General features: G+C 39.2%; 1 protein-coding gene across 10 annotated transcripts in view; it reads right to left on the reverse strand.

Moving 5' to 3' along the window:
* LOC757285 overlaps positions 1 to 17075 on the reverse strand; it is a 113201-nt gene that overhangs the window by 72042 nt on the left and 24084 nt on the right. For 9 of the 10 annotated variants that reach the window (XM_030977023.1, XM_030977020.1, XM_030977021.1 and 6 more), the window contains exons 7-20: positions 14830 to 14935; positions 13848 to 13974; positions 13038 to 13147; positions 12082 to 12252; positions 11300 to 11530; positions 10487 to 10709; positions 7916 to 8139; positions 6119 to 6268; positions 4966 to 5145; positions 4501 to 4582; positions 3873 to 4053; positions 3104 to 3335; positions 1495 to 1639; positions 990 to 1093 (exon numbers count right to left, since the gene is read on the reverse strand). In XM_030977023.1, the coding sequence (XP_030832883.1) occupies positions 990 to 1093; positions 1495 to 1639; positions 3104 to 3335; positions 3873 to 4053; positions 4501 to 4582; positions 4966 to 5145; positions 6119 to 6268; positions 7916 to 8139; positions 10487 to 10709; positions 11300 to 11530; positions 12082 to 12252; positions 13038 to 13147; positions 13848 to 13974; positions 14830 to 14935 (2266 nt within the window). The remainder of the gene's footprint in view (positions 1 to 989; positions 1094 to 1494; positions 1640 to 3103; positions 3336 to 3872; positions 4054 to 4500; positions 4583 to 4965; positions 5146 to 6118; positions 6269 to 7915; positions 8140 to 10486; positions 10710 to 11299; positions 11531 to 12081; positions 12253 to 13037; positions 13148 to 13847; positions 13975 to 14829; positions 14936 to 17075) is intronic. The other variant, XM_030977014.1, reaches the window with a different exon arrangement.

The following is a 17075-nucleotide window of genomic DNA, read 5'->3' on the forward strand; positions in this document are numbered from 1 at the left end:
GACATAAAAGGGAGGAAGGGGGAGGGGAAAGAGAGAACAGAGACAAAGAATGTAAAGGAGGAATAAGACACATAGAAGCATTGCGGTATAGTCTCTGGACTGTGAACCACGGGTAAAGGGTTCAAATCCCTATCACAGGAGGTGTCGTGGACGAGTGGATATGTCACCGGACTGTGGATCACAAGGCCCGCGGTTCAAGTCCCACCGCGGCACTAATGTCCTTTGCGAAGACATTGATCTACATTTACCACTCTCCACCCAGGTGTTAAATGGGTACCCGGTAGGATGTGAAAGCTAATGTGCTTAGATTAGCAAGCGTGCGCTTGTAAAAATGACGCCTGGCTGGAATGCTCCCCGGGGAGTGGAGAATGTGCATACACTGTGTGCAGGTAAGTCTGAATCCGATGACCGGGGTAATAATTTATATATCTGTTAAGTGCTTTGAGAGGGCCTTCGGTCCTGAAAAGCGCTATATTAGAACTAGCTATTATTATTATTATTATTAACATTCTTTTGTAAGACATTGGTTTACACTCGACCAAGGTGAGGTAAATGAGTACCTTGCAGGAATTAATTCCTTTAAATGCTGTAATAGTGCCATAATAAAGCAGGGGTAATAATAATATTGGAGCACCGTGAGTGGCAAGGTGCAACACATGAGCACTATACAAGAATCCACTATCATCATCATTACTATTGATGAGTAGAAACACTCGCGATGGAGAGACAAGAAAGTAACAAAAAACACAGGTTCCCGCCAGTGTATAACATGCTTGACACTTTAATCAAATATGGAGGACTGCAGAAAAAGTACTGATGTCAAATTTTCCACAAATGCATACTGACTATCAATGACAACAAGTAACCAACAAAATTGCTTGATCTTTTACACTGTACTTGGGACGCTGCAAGACTAAATGTGTTTGATTTACTTTGGACCAAGATTAAGCAAATTCCTGCACTGAAGCCTGACAGGAGATGCAACTTACCTCTACTAAAAGTTCTTTGTAGATGCTGTCTCTGGCTCCAACACTGCTACTGACAAGCTCGTTACCACACAGAGCATCCTGATCATTCACAGACAGTCCAAGTGCTATTACAAGTAAAGACAACAACATTCAGGAAAGGGTAATGTATGCAAGTTGCAAACCACAATAAGGGCAGCAAACCGAAAATGACTTTTTTTTGTAAAAAGGTACCTAAAAAGTAGGAATGGCAGGAGAGTACACATGAAGTGAAATATATTTCACAAAGGTTAAAATCTTAGAGAATTGGGGCACATTTTACTCTTCCACAGTTGAAAGCATCATATGATGCGACATTGCTTAGACCGAGGAGAGATTTGAGATGGATGTCAGTATTTATACATGAGTCTGTTTAACTGTCCTGCTTGCACAAACACGTATATATTCTACTCAGTAGGTAGAGATGGTGTGGAAAATGCTTGAGCACTTCTTAATTGGTAATGGTATTATCCCAACATGTTATCATTACCTTGTAGTGCGATGTTTCCAAGTTTCCTTGGCTGGATGCGGAACTCCACAGACTGGGACTGAGATCCACCAACACAAACCTTCTTCCTTGGACGACTTTTCCTGGCCATTCGGAATCCTTCAGTCAGTTCCAAAGAAACCTCAACCTATAAATATACCCGGTATACAAATATAATGTTCATATGGTTTAAGCGATTGATTATTGCTAGTATCTTTTCAAATTTAAAGTTAAATATATATTATTAAATAAGAGAGGTATCAAAGAACTTCAAGAACTATATCTAGATTTCTTATTGAATATGATTCTCATATCTGAGTATTAACTTATTAATAACAAACTCGAGTACAACTATGAATGGAACACAATCATCAGATATATCAAAATCTTAGATGTGATCAGTAAGGCCTACAAAAACTAGATGGAATTCGACTGCGCGCAGTCGAAAATGATGCCTCCGTCATAGAGCAATTTTACAAACCAAAACAGAAGAAATTTTTCGAATTCAAGTTCAATTGTAATCCATTGACAGGTTCTCAGAATATCGTGATTACAAGCAATTTCTCATATACATAAATGACCCTTTGATCTTTGACCTCATGACCCTAAAATCTACTCAGTTCATTGGCTCTGCAAGATGTCCTGAGTTAAATAGTAATCCATCTGTCAGTTCTAAAGAGAATGCGTTCACAAGCTATTTTTGCATACATAATGAGCCCATGATCTTTGACCTTTGACCTTATGAACCAAGAATCTACTCAGTTCATTGGCTCTGCAAGTAACATACATGACCTAATTTTGGCAGGAATCCATCAATCGGTTCTTGAGATAACGCGATCACAAGCTGTTTTTGCATACATGTGTGCTGTGGCCTTTGACCTTTGACCTCATGACCCCTAAATCTAATCAGTTCATCGGCTCTGCAAGTAAAATACATGACCTAAGTTTGGCAGCAATCCATCAATCGGTTCTTGAGATAACGCGATCACGAGCTGTTTTTGCATACCTAATGAGCCCTGTGACCTTTGACCTCGTGACCCCAAAATCTAATCAGTTCATCGGCTCTGCAAGATACATACATGACCAAAGTTTGGCAGGAATCCAAAGATCGGTTCTTCAGATAACGCGATCACAAGAACGGGAGGTACGTACGTATTGACGGACAGACGGACAACCCAAAAACATAATGCCTCCGGCTACTTCGTAACGGAGGCATAACAAAAATGTTGTATTGCCCTTTAGGGGCCAAACATGGGTCGGTCAGACAGAATTTTTTTATTTTTTTGAATTTTTGTTCTTCTTTTTTTCACTCTCTTTGGGCTGATACTTTTGAATGCTTTAATATTTTTTCTCTCTAAAAAAATGGTACAAAAAAAAGCAGACCCTAGATTTCAAGATTTTTGGGTCGGTCGCAAAGGGCAATACAAGATCTTTTTTTTGTAGGCCTAATATATGGGATGAACATGTGCATGTATGAAAGCATAAGTAAATCAAGTTAGTCGAATTATAGACCATACTTCTTGCAAATTCATTTCATGAGCCTTTCCAATTGGCATAATGCCAAGTTTTCTCAGGATTGTTTCCTGAAGAGGTCATGGAAAATCCAACTTACCACCAGACTCTCTGTGAGATAGTTGAAGACGGTGACTGTGATAGGAACGACCTCTCCCCTCACCACAGAGTAAGGTAGGGTGTAGGAGAGGAAGAAAGGCTGGAAGGCTCGGAGCTTGGTGGGGGGTGAGACGCCTACTCCGTACTCCACAGAGGTGCAGAAGCCGCTTCCAATCCACTCGGTGACGGTATCTGGCACCTCCATTGTGATGGAGGTTTCACCTGTGACAGAGCTGGGTGTGACAGAAAATGACAAATACTCAAGGTGTCATCGTCTTGCGGACAAGTCACTGGACTGTAGATAACAAACTACTAGGTACGTCTCCCAGCCCATGGCAAGACATTAATTTACATTTGCCACTCTCCACCCAGGTCAAAATGAGTACCTGATAAGTTTGAGCACTAGTTACTTTGGCACCACGGCTATAACTTGAGTAATGTTATCTAAGAGCCATGAACGCCACAATGAGACGGATATGTGCATTATATAAGAAATCATTATTACATTTACAGTATGATGATAATCTTCTGAGTATGCCTATTGCAAGGGGGTGTTTATTACTCTATCAGGGAAACCCCTTTGGTGTTGTTGATGGCAAATGTGTGACCAAGACCAACAGAATAAACTTCATCATACCGTCAAACATCTATACTTTGACTTTCTCTAAGACTCAATTTCTCCCTCATTGGCCTGGTGGCAGCGGTGGGATATGACATACTATCTCAATGCACTTCTAATTTCAACAAGTATCACCATTCGGACTACTTACTCAGTTCTCCTGAGGTCCCACAACCATGTTTCTGGAAAGTACGACCTGATCCTTGGAGCTGTCTCTAAGACATCGTTGTGTACGTCTGGTTTCTCCAAGACACCGCCGTCATCAAAGATAGCATTCTCTTTGTTCAGCAGCGGTACAGCAATGGGTCCCTCAGCTGCATTCTCAACTTCAGCTAAGACCACAACAAATTGAAATTATTAATGCTTCATGAAGAATTGGCAGATAGAGAAAAAAGTTCCATTTCACAAGATAAATGTGTTCAAAATAATAATAATAATAGTAATAGTAGTAGGTTCTTGTATAGCGCTCATGTCTGTCAGACTTGACACTCCTAGTGCTCCGCAAATGATAGTTGGTATCTGTGGCATTGACAATGTACAGATTCTTAAATGGTGAAGACAGTGCCAAGGCTTTTAAATCAGTTGCCCATACCAGCCAGGTTCACATGAACGGTAAACAAATAACCCACATTGAGGACTACCCCTGGACATCTAGGAGATAACCATCCCACGGATAATGAACACCCAACCAAACTATTTGTACCCTTTCAACAACTATACATAGTAGTGGTCTTTGGATATAAGTGCCCAAGTAATCTCAGTTAAGAACGTTTCCTCACCTGTGCCTCTGGAGACTGAACCTACACCAACACAAGGACTGGTTTCTACATCCATATTGGTGATGAACAACAAACCCATGTCCTACAATGTATGAAAAATATGAAGAAAAGGCTCTGTAAATACTGTACTGCCAAGCACCATCTTTTATCTTTCCTCTTAACATTCAAAAGAAAAAACCTCTAGAACAGGTTGCAATTGTCAGAAAACAAGTATTTGTACAAATCATATCACATAGTTAGCAATGCAAATGCGAATGCAATATTAATGACTCAGAACCCCATTCCTTACAGGGACACAAACAAAATACAGGCTCTTTAAAAGCTACAATGCGAAAAAAACTTGTTATGTTTTTCCTGCAATATTTAACATTTAGATACAGTATTTACTTCAAAAAGATGTTCCCTGCCCCTACAAAACTTTAACTTTAAGCATACATGCAAGTGCTGCCAAATTGATGAGTTTACCTTGAATGCCCTGGAGGAGTCCTGATACTTTGAGCCGTATCCCGGCAGGAAGATGCCACGCTTCTTGCGTCCCAGAGGGAAGAATTGAGGATACTCATCTTCCTCGGGTACGCAGTGTGTGGTGGCATCAATGTAACCACCAGCAGAGGTCAGTTGGTACTTATCCAGTGAAGCGAAGATCTGCGTACGTACAGATGATAAAATGAGATTGCAAAGGTGTTAGTGTATCAATCATTGATTTATTCCATATGTCGTCAGCCCCAAAAACCAATTGGTAAGATTCCATTTTAAGAATTGATGAATACATATTAACAATTCTATGTGGCTGCTCAGTTCTCTTTTAAAGTGGAGCAATAATAAGTGGTGAAAATAAAACTGAGAGAAATCTTTAAAAAAGAGTTGTGATTGTTCTGAATGAATTGTACATGAAAGTAATCATTCACTTTACAACTTTGTAATTCCACACAGTTCTCACTAGTTCTAAGAGAGAGAGCACATGACAGCTAATAGTCAGCAATATATTTTCTATATGGCTATACTTTGTCAACTTCTCACAAAATGGATTCCCAGTAAATGGCATTTTATTCTATTTTTGGTCTAAACCTGACAGAAGAAGAAGATAACCCCTCTTTCTGTTTCACAAAAAAACAAAATAACCCATATTTGAGTATATTTTCTGTTTGGAGCAAGAAGGATGTTAACTCTAAGTCTAATGATATGAGTTAATGCCCTTCTGGCTCCAAAGCATTCATTTGATCATTATCATAACATGTCTAGCCACTCTCCCACACAGTATATAAACCAATTCACTGTCCAAGAAACTAAACGCGCCTTGAGCACTCCACAGAGTGGATTTGGCGCGATATAAGTTTCATTATTATTATTATTATTATTAAGAACACTGTCTGTCATCCATTTGTCAGATGACCTCAAGGAAGAACAGTAATAATCTGTAAACATTGCTGAATTGGGCTTTCCACCGATTTTTGTTTATATTTCATTTTGTATTTTTTAGTATGCATAATATTTTTATCTGACTTCAGAAATAAAAACAGCCTAAATAAATAAATATTTATGTATGATGTTATCCATGATTTTGTATATGAATAAAGATTTATTTCAACAAAAAAACAAATAAAATCTGTCAGCCTACCTTGTCTGCCTTGAGCTGATTATCACCACCCAGAATATGGACACTCCTATCAACCACGCCCACTGCACAGAGTGAGCCTGGCGAGGCGTGGATCATAAGCTGGGTCTCGGCTCCCGGCATCATTTCTTCATCACTGAACGCTATATCAACCTACAAGCAGGGATTACAGAAAAACACACAAGAGGAAAGAAAAGAAAACTCATTCATTTAGCTCTCACAAAATTTTTGTGCTGAATGGATTGAGCTTAATTGTGGCAGCATTGGGATATAAATTTGACCAAAACATTAATAAAACTAGATGGAATTCGACTGCGCGCAGTCGAAAATGATGCCTCCGTTATAGAGCAATTTTACAAACCAAAACAGAAAAAAAAAATTGAATTCACGTTCAATGGTAATCCATTGACAGGTTCTCAGAATATTGTGATTACAAGCAATTTCTCATATACATATATGACCCTTTGATCTTTGACCTCATGACCATAAAATCTACTCAGTTCATTGGCTCTGCAAGATGTTCTGAGTTAAATAGTAATCCATCTGTCAGTTCTAATGAGAATGCGTTCACAAGCTATTTTTGCATACATAATGGGCCCATGACCTTTGACCTTTGACCTTATGAACCAAGAATCTACTCAGTTCATTGGCTCTGCAAGTAACAAACATGACCTAATTTTGGCATGAATCCATCAATCGGTTCTTGAGATAACGCGATCACAAGCTGTTTTTGCATTCATAATGTGCGCTGTGGCCTTTGACCTTTGACCTACGTGCTCCAAAATCTAATCAGATTGTCTTCCTATGGTGATACACACTATCATTAAGTTTGAAGTTTAAATCTCCAGTGGTTCTTGAGATATCATGATAACAATCTCAATGTATGGAATTTCATAAGTTGACCTCTGTGACCCTTGACCTTTGACCTACGTGCTCCAAAATGTAATCAGATTGTTTTCCTATAGTGATACACACTATCACTAAGTTTGAAGTTTAAATCTCCAGTGGTTCTTGAGATATCATGATAACAATCTCAATGTATGGAATTTCATAAGTTGACCTCTGTGACCCTTGACCTTTGACATACGTGCTCCAAAATCTAATCAGATCGTCTTCCTATGGTGATACATACTATCCTTAAGTTTGAAGTTTAAATCTCAAATGGTTCTTGAGATATCGCGCTAACAAACTCAATACAAGGAATTTCATAAGTTGACCTCTGTGACCTGTGACCTTTGACCTACGTACTCCAAAATCTAATCAGATCGTCTTCCTATGGTGATAAATACTATTCCCGAGTCTTAAGTTTAAATCTTAAATGGTTCTTGAGATATTGTGATAACGGTCAAACGGGACGGACGTACGGACGGACGTACGGACGGACGGACGTACGGACGGACGGACGGACGGACGTACGGACGGACAACCCGAAAACATGATGCCTCCGGCACCACCTTCGGTGGCGGAGGCATAAAAATAATATTTACTAGAGCTATGATATGTGAAGGTTTCATGAAGAATTATGATTACAAATTACAAATTATGATTGCAGATGAACTTCAGCACTTCCATCCATGCAACTATGAGTTGATTTTGAGATAGCATGATCTTGGGATCTGAGTTTACCTCCACGGTGACAGCGGTGGGATACAGATTTGACTAAATCATTGCAAAATTCATTTCAGCTTGTAAAAATTATTTGTTTTGACAGAGATGCATAAAATATCATCAGGAATTCCCTTTTACTTCAGCAAATCTTTCCATGCAACTATTTGGTAATTTTGACAGAAATGGTCTCACCTCATTTTCAAACTTCTTCTGTACTCTGAATGCAACGCTGTCTGCCACCACCTCTCCGTCGGTTCGGATGTAGTAGGCCAGGACCCTGGTCTCTGGGACCATGTCAGGGGTAACTCGGAACAAGAGTTCCCTGGAGTACACTTCACCTGGCTCTACAATGATCACTGGAGCGTCCGTGGGAGGCACGAAGCTGAAGTCAGATGAGAAGGATGATCCTCCTAGTACTTAATAAAACAACGATAAAGTAGATCTGTGTTATAAAAAAAACACCTATGGTATGTACCACAGAACATCCTTGTTATATCAGGGGTAAAAACAATGGAGCACAAAGAAATAGGGCTGGAAAAGCTACTTTGTATAATGAGAGTAACAATGTTCTATACGATGGATCCTGATATACAATACACAGGAAAAGGCATACATGTTTCAGTAATGGTTCTCTCAAATACAGGGGTCACATTAATGTAATTCCACATGGTAGCTGAAATAATAATTGTTTATTTTTCTTTCGGAAACAACACTGTAAACCATTTAATATAATGAAGCAGCAGCAAAATCAATCAAAGAAGCTGTAAGACATTTGATTTCAGCTTCATATTAATATGGATAATGTTAGTGATATATACAATATATCTACCTTGAGTAGTTTATCAGAAAAAACACAAATAACCCTGATTAATATGCATATATTTCATGTGAAGAAAAAAAACATGCATAGAACAAATATAAACTTGGTACCGGTACATTATATAACAAATTATTGTATTCATTATGCTGCAAATTTGTCACTTGACTATCCCATTAGTAAACAAAATGTTTGAGTGGTATAATGCACCGCAGTGAATGCATACATTAAAAAAAAAATAAATAAATAAAAAAAAAATTAGTACGTGCATAATATAATGCATCTGCTAGAGTAAATAGCACTTTACAGCAATCAGCGTTTCTCAAAAATAAGGTGAAAGGCATTCAATTGCATAAATATACATCCAAATCCAAGGAAGATCATTAACAGAGGGGAAAAAAGGAATGACCAATAAAGGAAATATTAAAAGGAAATAAATAAACATTACAACCACAGTAATGGGAAAATACAACACAATCTTTTTAGGGCAATATGCAAACTTAATATTGGACAAAATCGCTTCATATTCAAATCATCGACAAAGAAAATATTATGTGAAAATACTGAAATGTACATCATTTTAGAAAAGATAGGCTATTCACAAATTTTCTGATGCCCAAGATCCAACATATTCACCAGGTGCTTTTATGAACTATTCCTCCCCTAAAATAAGTCTGCTTTTGTGCTAGTATTGATTTGTATCTCTACTTCTCGACACACTAAAGATGAAATGACATTGCACTTGAAGAATACCCAGGAATGCAATGTTTCATATTACTTGTATTCCTTAGAAATGGGTTAAAAGGCAAGTAAATTGTTGCAGCTTACCTGTGCATGGTACATATATATATATATATATATATATAGTTAGAATATGTAGTCTTTTCATAGTTTTTAGATAGGTATAGGTACAAAAATGCAAATTATGATGCAGTACTCCTGAAATTAGCACATTGAGCAAGGAGACAAATAGCTTTATAAATGCTTTACACACAAATCCTGGACCAATCTCAAGAGCTTTAGATTCACAGCGCAATATATATTCTGGTTATCCTTTGTATAATAATGATATACTTTGTCGCAAGCTGGATATACATGTAAGGCACACATCTAGTTGATGAGACTAATCTCAAAGATTTACCAAGACTCAGGGGAACAGAAATAAATAGCAGGCTTGTATCTGCTCCTACGTCAGAACCTAGTTAGATGGAATGGAGATGCGATGAAACAACAGAGCAAGACAATGAGTTAACGAGAGAATGAGACAGAGAGATAAGTGAAATAATTAGACAGCAAAATAATGAATATATAAGAAATATGTGATGATGAAAATGAGACAGCTGCAATGAGATACAGAGACAGTTGAACAGTGAGAGACAGAGAGATAGAGAGAGCGGGAGGGGGGGGGGGCAGTAAAACAATGAGACAAATAGACAATGAGACATAGAGATTGGTGAAACAAGACAGTAAAACAATGAGATACAGAGACAGTTGAAAAGTGAGAGACATAGAGAAACAGAGAGAGAGAGAGAGAGAGAGAGAGAGAGAGAGAGAGAGAGAGAGAGAGAAGGGGAGGGGGCTTAAACAATGAGACAGAGAGTGTGAAATAATATTATATAATCAAAAATTTAAATAGAAAGCCTGTCACATGAGAAGACAAATACATCATGAGATGGAAAGGTAATGAGATGGGGCAAAATAATGAGACCTACTAGACAAATGGACAAAGAAACTGGGACAAAATGAGTTAGTGTGACATGGGAGGTGGTGGTGGTGGTGGTGGTGGTGATGGTGGTGGTGGTGGTGGTGGTGGTGGTGGTGGGGGTGGTGGTGGTGGTGGTGGTGGTGGTGGTGGTGGTGGTGGTGGTGGTGGTGGTGGTGGTGATGATGGTGATGATGATGATTTTAATATCCATGTAAATAAAAGGAAGTAACATATAACACACCTGATGGAATAAAGGAGGGTATATCCAGAGAACCCATATCAGAGGGTAGACCAACCACTGACGGTTCTCCAACCACAGAGGGCATACCATCTTCGGAACCATCCGGTTCACTCTGAGAGGGTCCACTCCCCGCTGATGAGCCAACACTCCCCTCCGCCTGACGTTTGGGTCTCTTGTGAGCGCGGTAGAACCTTGTGGCAATGATGTTTCCTCTTGACATCACCTAAGAAAGCAAACAGTTGGATGCATTGTGTTATTATAAATTCTCAAAGGGGACAAATTATAACCCTCTTTGAAGTTTTAAGGTAAACATAATTCTCTGATTACTGGAGAGCAAATTGTCAATCTCCCCTTTTCATACAACTTACTGTTATTCTGTAAAAAATCATTCACAAATTTTACATCATACAACATAAACGTCCACAATCTGGACCATATTGCATACAAATTACCATTAATGGTAACTTCCATGAAAAAACCTTGATTTGATTGGCTGTTGAGTGATGCTGCCATGGTAGTTAATATTGATTATTTTGGTAAAATACGATCAATGGCAAGATCTATGCAAGCGGGTCCAGATTAGATCATCTTGCATATAAAATGGTATCTCACCACTAAACTTGACACATAAAACAGACAAGGCTATACACGAATCATCACATCGACTGAGACTTTCTCTTCTCTCTCTAAGCAGATGAAGGGAGGGAAAGAATAGGATGGACAAACTGAAAAAATGATAACATTGGAACTCCAGGTAGTCTTCGGTGAAAGGGTCTGTAATGGTTAGCAACGTCTCAAAGAGACCATACTTACCACGAATCTGAAGCGTGGGTTTTCTTCGGGGTCGTTGGCGGTAAAGTCGATCCTGAGCGTCTGTTCCGATCCGACAGCGGCCACACCTCTGATGGGGGCTATCTGGAGAAAGCTTCCACTGGGGGAGAACTGGGGGCGGGCGTAGTGTGAGGTGGCTGGGTCGTGAAGGGTGTAGGAGTGTTGTCTGCCGTAGGTTTCACGCGGAGCGATGTTGAACCCCGGAGCATGAGCCTGACATGGGATATCACCAAAAAAAGAGATAAAAACAATGACATCAAGTCAGGAGATAATCATTTCACCATTTTCTTTTCTATCTGTCATGACGGGCACCTTCATTTAAATATTTGGCCCAGTTCTTTCACTTTAAATAATGTCTCATCTGCAACTACTAAATTTTCAAACAACACTATTAATCAAGGCATGGTCATCCTAGATGTAATTTGTGGCATAGATATGGTATGGGGGGGGGGGGTAGACTTCTACATAGCAATGTACTATCCAACTTTTTTGTGCAGAAAAAGGAAAGTGGCTAAATTTTAAAACAATGATAATATAGAAACAGGCTAGTTGCCATTACATAAGCTTGGTGCTAAAACCAAAAATGGGGGATTAAAAAAGAGAAAAATCTTATTCCCAGGAAAGTCACTAACCAACAAGCGTGAAAATTATGTCAATGCCTATTTTTTATCTGCAGCATTGCTTTGGTGCTCCCTGGCCATTTCAGATAAGGTTTAGCATGGAGAAGCTGTAAATTGAATCACCAATTCCTAAGAGGTACTTACATAGAGATTGAGACTGGTAGCTGTGATGTTGATGTCTGTCACAGTGAACTCAATGGCTCCATTCTCCGGTGACGTTAGGTTCTTATCAAAGATCTGGCCCTGGTCTGTGTTGCAGCTCAGGCTAATCAGCTTGCCAGCAGCTGGGCTTCCATCAGGGTGGGTTACAAATATCTTTCATACAAAACAAAAAATAAATAAATAAGTAAAGAAGTTAAGAGTTTATCATTAAAGCCCCTCTTAAGTGTTGGGAGCCCCAAAAAAATTGATGGCAAAATATCACTTAAATTGTATCATAATGTGAAAGAGGCTGTCATTTATGACACATTTCTACAAGGATTTTTAAAAAAAAACGTGTTTGAAGTCAAATATTGATGAAAGAATACCAAATTTTGGTTTTCTGCGTACAACACAAAACCCAAATTATGTATTTTTTTATCAATATTTGTCTTCAAACACATTTTTTTTTTTTGGGGGGGGGAGGGGGATCTTTGCAGAAGTGTGTCTTAAATGACATCCTCTTTCACATTATGATACAATTTAAGTGAAATTTTTACCATCAAATTTGGGGCTCCCAACACTTGAGGGGCTTTTAAGTGATAACTACATTACAAGCACATTCCCACTACAATTTTTGTTTTCTTCAAATCACAGAAAATAAGTACATCTCCACGACAAGTATAACCTGTACAGTTCTTCTTTTACAAAACAGGTTCAACCTCAATTATTGATTGAGTAATGAACTTGCTTGCAAATAGTTGCTGTATTTAAGGAATGTGCCTCTCTCGTAAAACTAATACAATTCCATATACCTCTCTTTTAGTTATTTTTTGTAGCAGTTTTGCCTCCCCCTTCCCCCTCATCCCCCCCTGCCCCCCTCATCCTCCCCCCCCCCACACACACGCACACGCCAAAAAGAAATCTCAAATGCACCAAAACGTAGTGTGTTCTATGTTTACCTTTCCATAGTATGGAACACCTGGTTTGAAGATGTTGGGTGATTCGAACTGAAGCTTCAGAGCATCTCTGGTGATTTGAGAACTCTCGCTATTCGCCTCCAGCATCACACCTATTCATAAACAATGACAGGGAGGCAGAAACAAAACAACAGAGGTTAAAACTAACGATTTGAACACATACTTCAAACAGACTGAAACATTTTCCAGCAATAAATTGCTTTGCAGTTTCTTACACTAGTTGAATTCTTAACTTCAACCCTTGACCAAGGGCTATACCTGGCCCTGAACCTATCACCTAAGACCAAAATGGAAACCCTAATCCTACACCTACATCGTTGTATACCTTTGACCATATAAAGTCCGGAATACACGTTTCCTGAGAAAATGTTGGGTCACTCTCCAAGCCACTTACTTACATAATTCATCTTAAATTGACTGTAAAAGGTTTATTAATCTATTTTGTTTGATGAAAGCCAGAAACTCACTTTTATCTTTCTATCTTTCTTTCTCTTCTATTTTTTTCTTTGATTATTTTAATGAACACCCTTCTGGCTCTAGATATGGTTATTTAATATTGACCCTGCCCCCCCCCCCCCATTCTCTCTCTCTGTTTGTTTCCTTGTTTCTTTCTCCCTCCCTCCCTCATCTCTCTTTATCTCTCTCTTTCTCTAGCTCCTCATCTATTTTCTCTCTTTCTCTCTTCTACTCATCTCTTTTCTCTCTCTTTCTCTCTCATCATCTCTTTTCTCTCTCTTTCTCTCTCCCCATCTCTTTTCTTCCACAACTCCTTGATCATGATCCCATGCTTACCAGTAGATGTTTCTGTGTATTCCACATCCACACTGAGCCTTGCATCCCACAATGAGAAGTCTGTTGAGTTGAGTTCTAGTCGTGATAAATCCACAGGGAACTCGTTGCATCCCGAAGGGCCAGTGTCCTGGAATGAAACAAGCATTTTCACAATTCTTTGTATTAAACATCATGTCCATGTGCATAGAATCCATACATACTACTCTTCTAGCTGGGACCAAGATTCAAACTCTCAATCTCATATTTGAAAATAAAATGAAATACGTACAGTCAAACCTGCTTTAGTGACCACCTGTCTACAAAGGCCAAACATTTGTTTCCCTTGAAAATAGTTTCTCATTGAAACATGTACTAAAGGAACCTGTCTACAAAGACCACTTTTTGTGTTTCCCTAGGGGGGTCGCTATAGACAGACTGTACTTTATCACAGTGCAGTGCAGGTCTACCAGGACATTTTCACCCCCCCCCCCCCCCCATCCCACCTCCTCTTCTCCGAGCGAAGACTCAAATCATCAAGTCGTAAATGAAAGTCAAATTAACGATCCACAATAGCATCCCCCCAATAACCTCCATGAGGACAATATAACTCTAAACATTCCCCCCCCCCCTGTAATCTCAAGCTCTTCATCCTTCTGTCCAAGATTCACACCCTCAACTTCAAGATTGAAAGGTAAATGAACCCCTCAATGAACACCTGTATCACTGTGTGTCCATCTCATAACCCCTATCCTCGTTCCCTCTTCCCTCCCCCATTTCCTCTCCCATTCCCTCTCCCATTCCCTCTCCCCTTCTCTCTCCCCTCCCCTCCCCTCCCCTCCCCTCCCCTCCCCTCCCCTCTCCTCTCCCTTCCCCCATTCCCTCTCCTCCCCAATCCCTCTCCTCCCCATTCCCTTCCCTCTCCTCTCCCCTCCCCATTCCCCTCCCCTCCCCCATTTCCTCCCCCTTCTCCCAGTTAATAGAAAGAAGTACTCAGAAGTCTTACCTCAACTCGTCTTGTCATGGTCTTCCTCTCTCTGAAGTTCCAGCCAGTACTCTTGACAGTGATCCTGGCTACGAATGATCCCCTCACCGGCTGACCATACGTGTATCTGATTATTCAAATTTGAGAAACAGAATTCAATTCACACAACTTTGTTTCATAACTGTAACGTATACAACATGAATACGAACACATCATGTTTCCACATGAATGATACAGATCCTTTCCATTACTATTATTCATTACAAACAAATTTTATGATTGAAATTAAATAGGGTCTGCATCATTCCTGGCAATAATAACTTTGTCACAAATTATTTTCCAATTCTGGTTCCTTTTCACACCATTTTCAATGCACAATTGTTAACATCATACATATTTTTTTTAATTCATCTATTGAATTTTGCACAATGTTTAAACGACTATTCTTGTTATTATATACTTAGTACAATATTGGGGTTCTGTGTGCGTTGGGCCCATTGACATTTTGACATTTGGGACGTCTGTATGTACCAGACACCTGCTCAAGTTGATCCCTGGGAAACAACTAATTTTGACCAGGTCTGACCCGTGACTTCACCTAGCCGACATCGTGAGTCACCATCTAGCGTAAGTCATATCACCCCCTATAGTATCCACCTGTTTGGATGGGCCGATGTGCTGTCCAAATCCAGCCGCTCATCAGGAAACTGAGGAATGGCAATTAATTAAAAGAACCCCCAAGAAATCAGGTCGGTTATTAGACACCACAGCTGAAGCAGATCTTTCATTTCCTAATAATAATGATGATTCCAAGGAGATTAGAATACAAATTTCTCTAGACAGATAGTCCTTCCCCGTCCTGATGATCTGAAGATTGAACTCTTGAGGAAACTGTGACAGACAATACCCAACTAGAGATAATCAAAAGCCCAAAACAAGTCTGAGGACATTTTTATTTGACTTCTGGCTGACCTATGACCAACAGTCGGCTCCTAAAACTGAATGGCAGGAAACCACATGTACATCATCTCGGGGAAGCCTGCAGCACCGAAACATATCATCTACTGGTCATCACAGCGATTGTGAAGTTATGGAATGTTTAGAAACTTCCAATCTAAATATCAGGTTAACTGATTCATGGACGTTCATTTTTACTGGGGCATAAGAAAAACAAATACTGAAAATATGGAAGAGCCACAAGACTCTAGGGACCTGTATCCCCAGCAAGAATTCCAAGAAGAAACTTTGTTTTCAATGCTGATGATTATGCCTTGAAATACCCTTACTTGGTAACAATAAATTTCTCCCATGATACAAGTATACTATTTTCATTAAAAGATAAGTAATATGAAATTCAATATTAGCTACCAATTACATTCATTTTTATTTAAAACATTTCAGTTACTCAAAGAACCCAAGACTTCTGATCCTACATGAGGGACCAGGCACTTACTGATTGGTGACATACAATATCTGTAAAATTCCTAAATGTGTTACATAAAAAAAAATCATTATTCATGTGTAAATGAATAAAAAATACAATTTACCAAATTTGACTTTAATAACAAAAGCACAATGACTTAATTTCAAACCAAGATCTCAAAGTACAATACCACTGCAATAACAAGTTAGCCATCAAGTCTCTTCCTCAATGCACAACTCTAGAAGCAATCCATACGTTTCTAAGAATATACATGTATGCGTAAGACTAGCAGAAGTCAAATCATTTCAATGGATTTTGAGAGGCTGCTTTGGTTTGTGGCAAACCACACAGGAACCTGTGGTCAATATTATTAACTTTACCCCCAGACGGCTCTCACAACAGGCACTTAGTATTTAAGGAAATGTGGTTGGAATCATTCACAGTTTATCTTCCTGTATCTCTTTCACAGAGGTGAGGTCGAACCATCAAGTCCCCAAGCTCTTCAAATTCAGCTAATAAATGATCCCACAGCTGTACCTCGCTTGGGGAATGACCAGCGCAAACATTCACCCTGCACCAATAGAACGACATCAGTGTTATTAAGAATAACACCTCATTTTAGAAATGTCAAAACAGATTGATCATTACATGCAAAACAAATCAAGTGACTAAGCAAGTCCCTTGTGAAACTGGGAGCAGCCCCATAAACTGAACTAAGAGCCCACATGGTACCTAAGAATACATTGAATAATTTCCTGGCAACCCCAGTTGTTAACTCTAATTTTGTTTTCAAATCTGAAAAACATCCCTTCATATTCTCAAGTAGATAGAAATTAATAGTCTG

The sequence above is a fragment of the Strongylocentrotus purpuratus genome, unplaced genomic scaffold, assembly GCF_000002235.5.
Source record: "Strongylocentrotus purpuratus isolate Spur 01 unplaced genomic scaffold, Spur_5.0 spur5_scaffold_9, whole genome shotgun sequence".
NCBI lineage: Eukaryota > Metazoa > Echinodermata > Echinoidea > Camarodonta > Strongylocentrotidae > Strongylocentrotus > Strongylocentrotus purpuratus.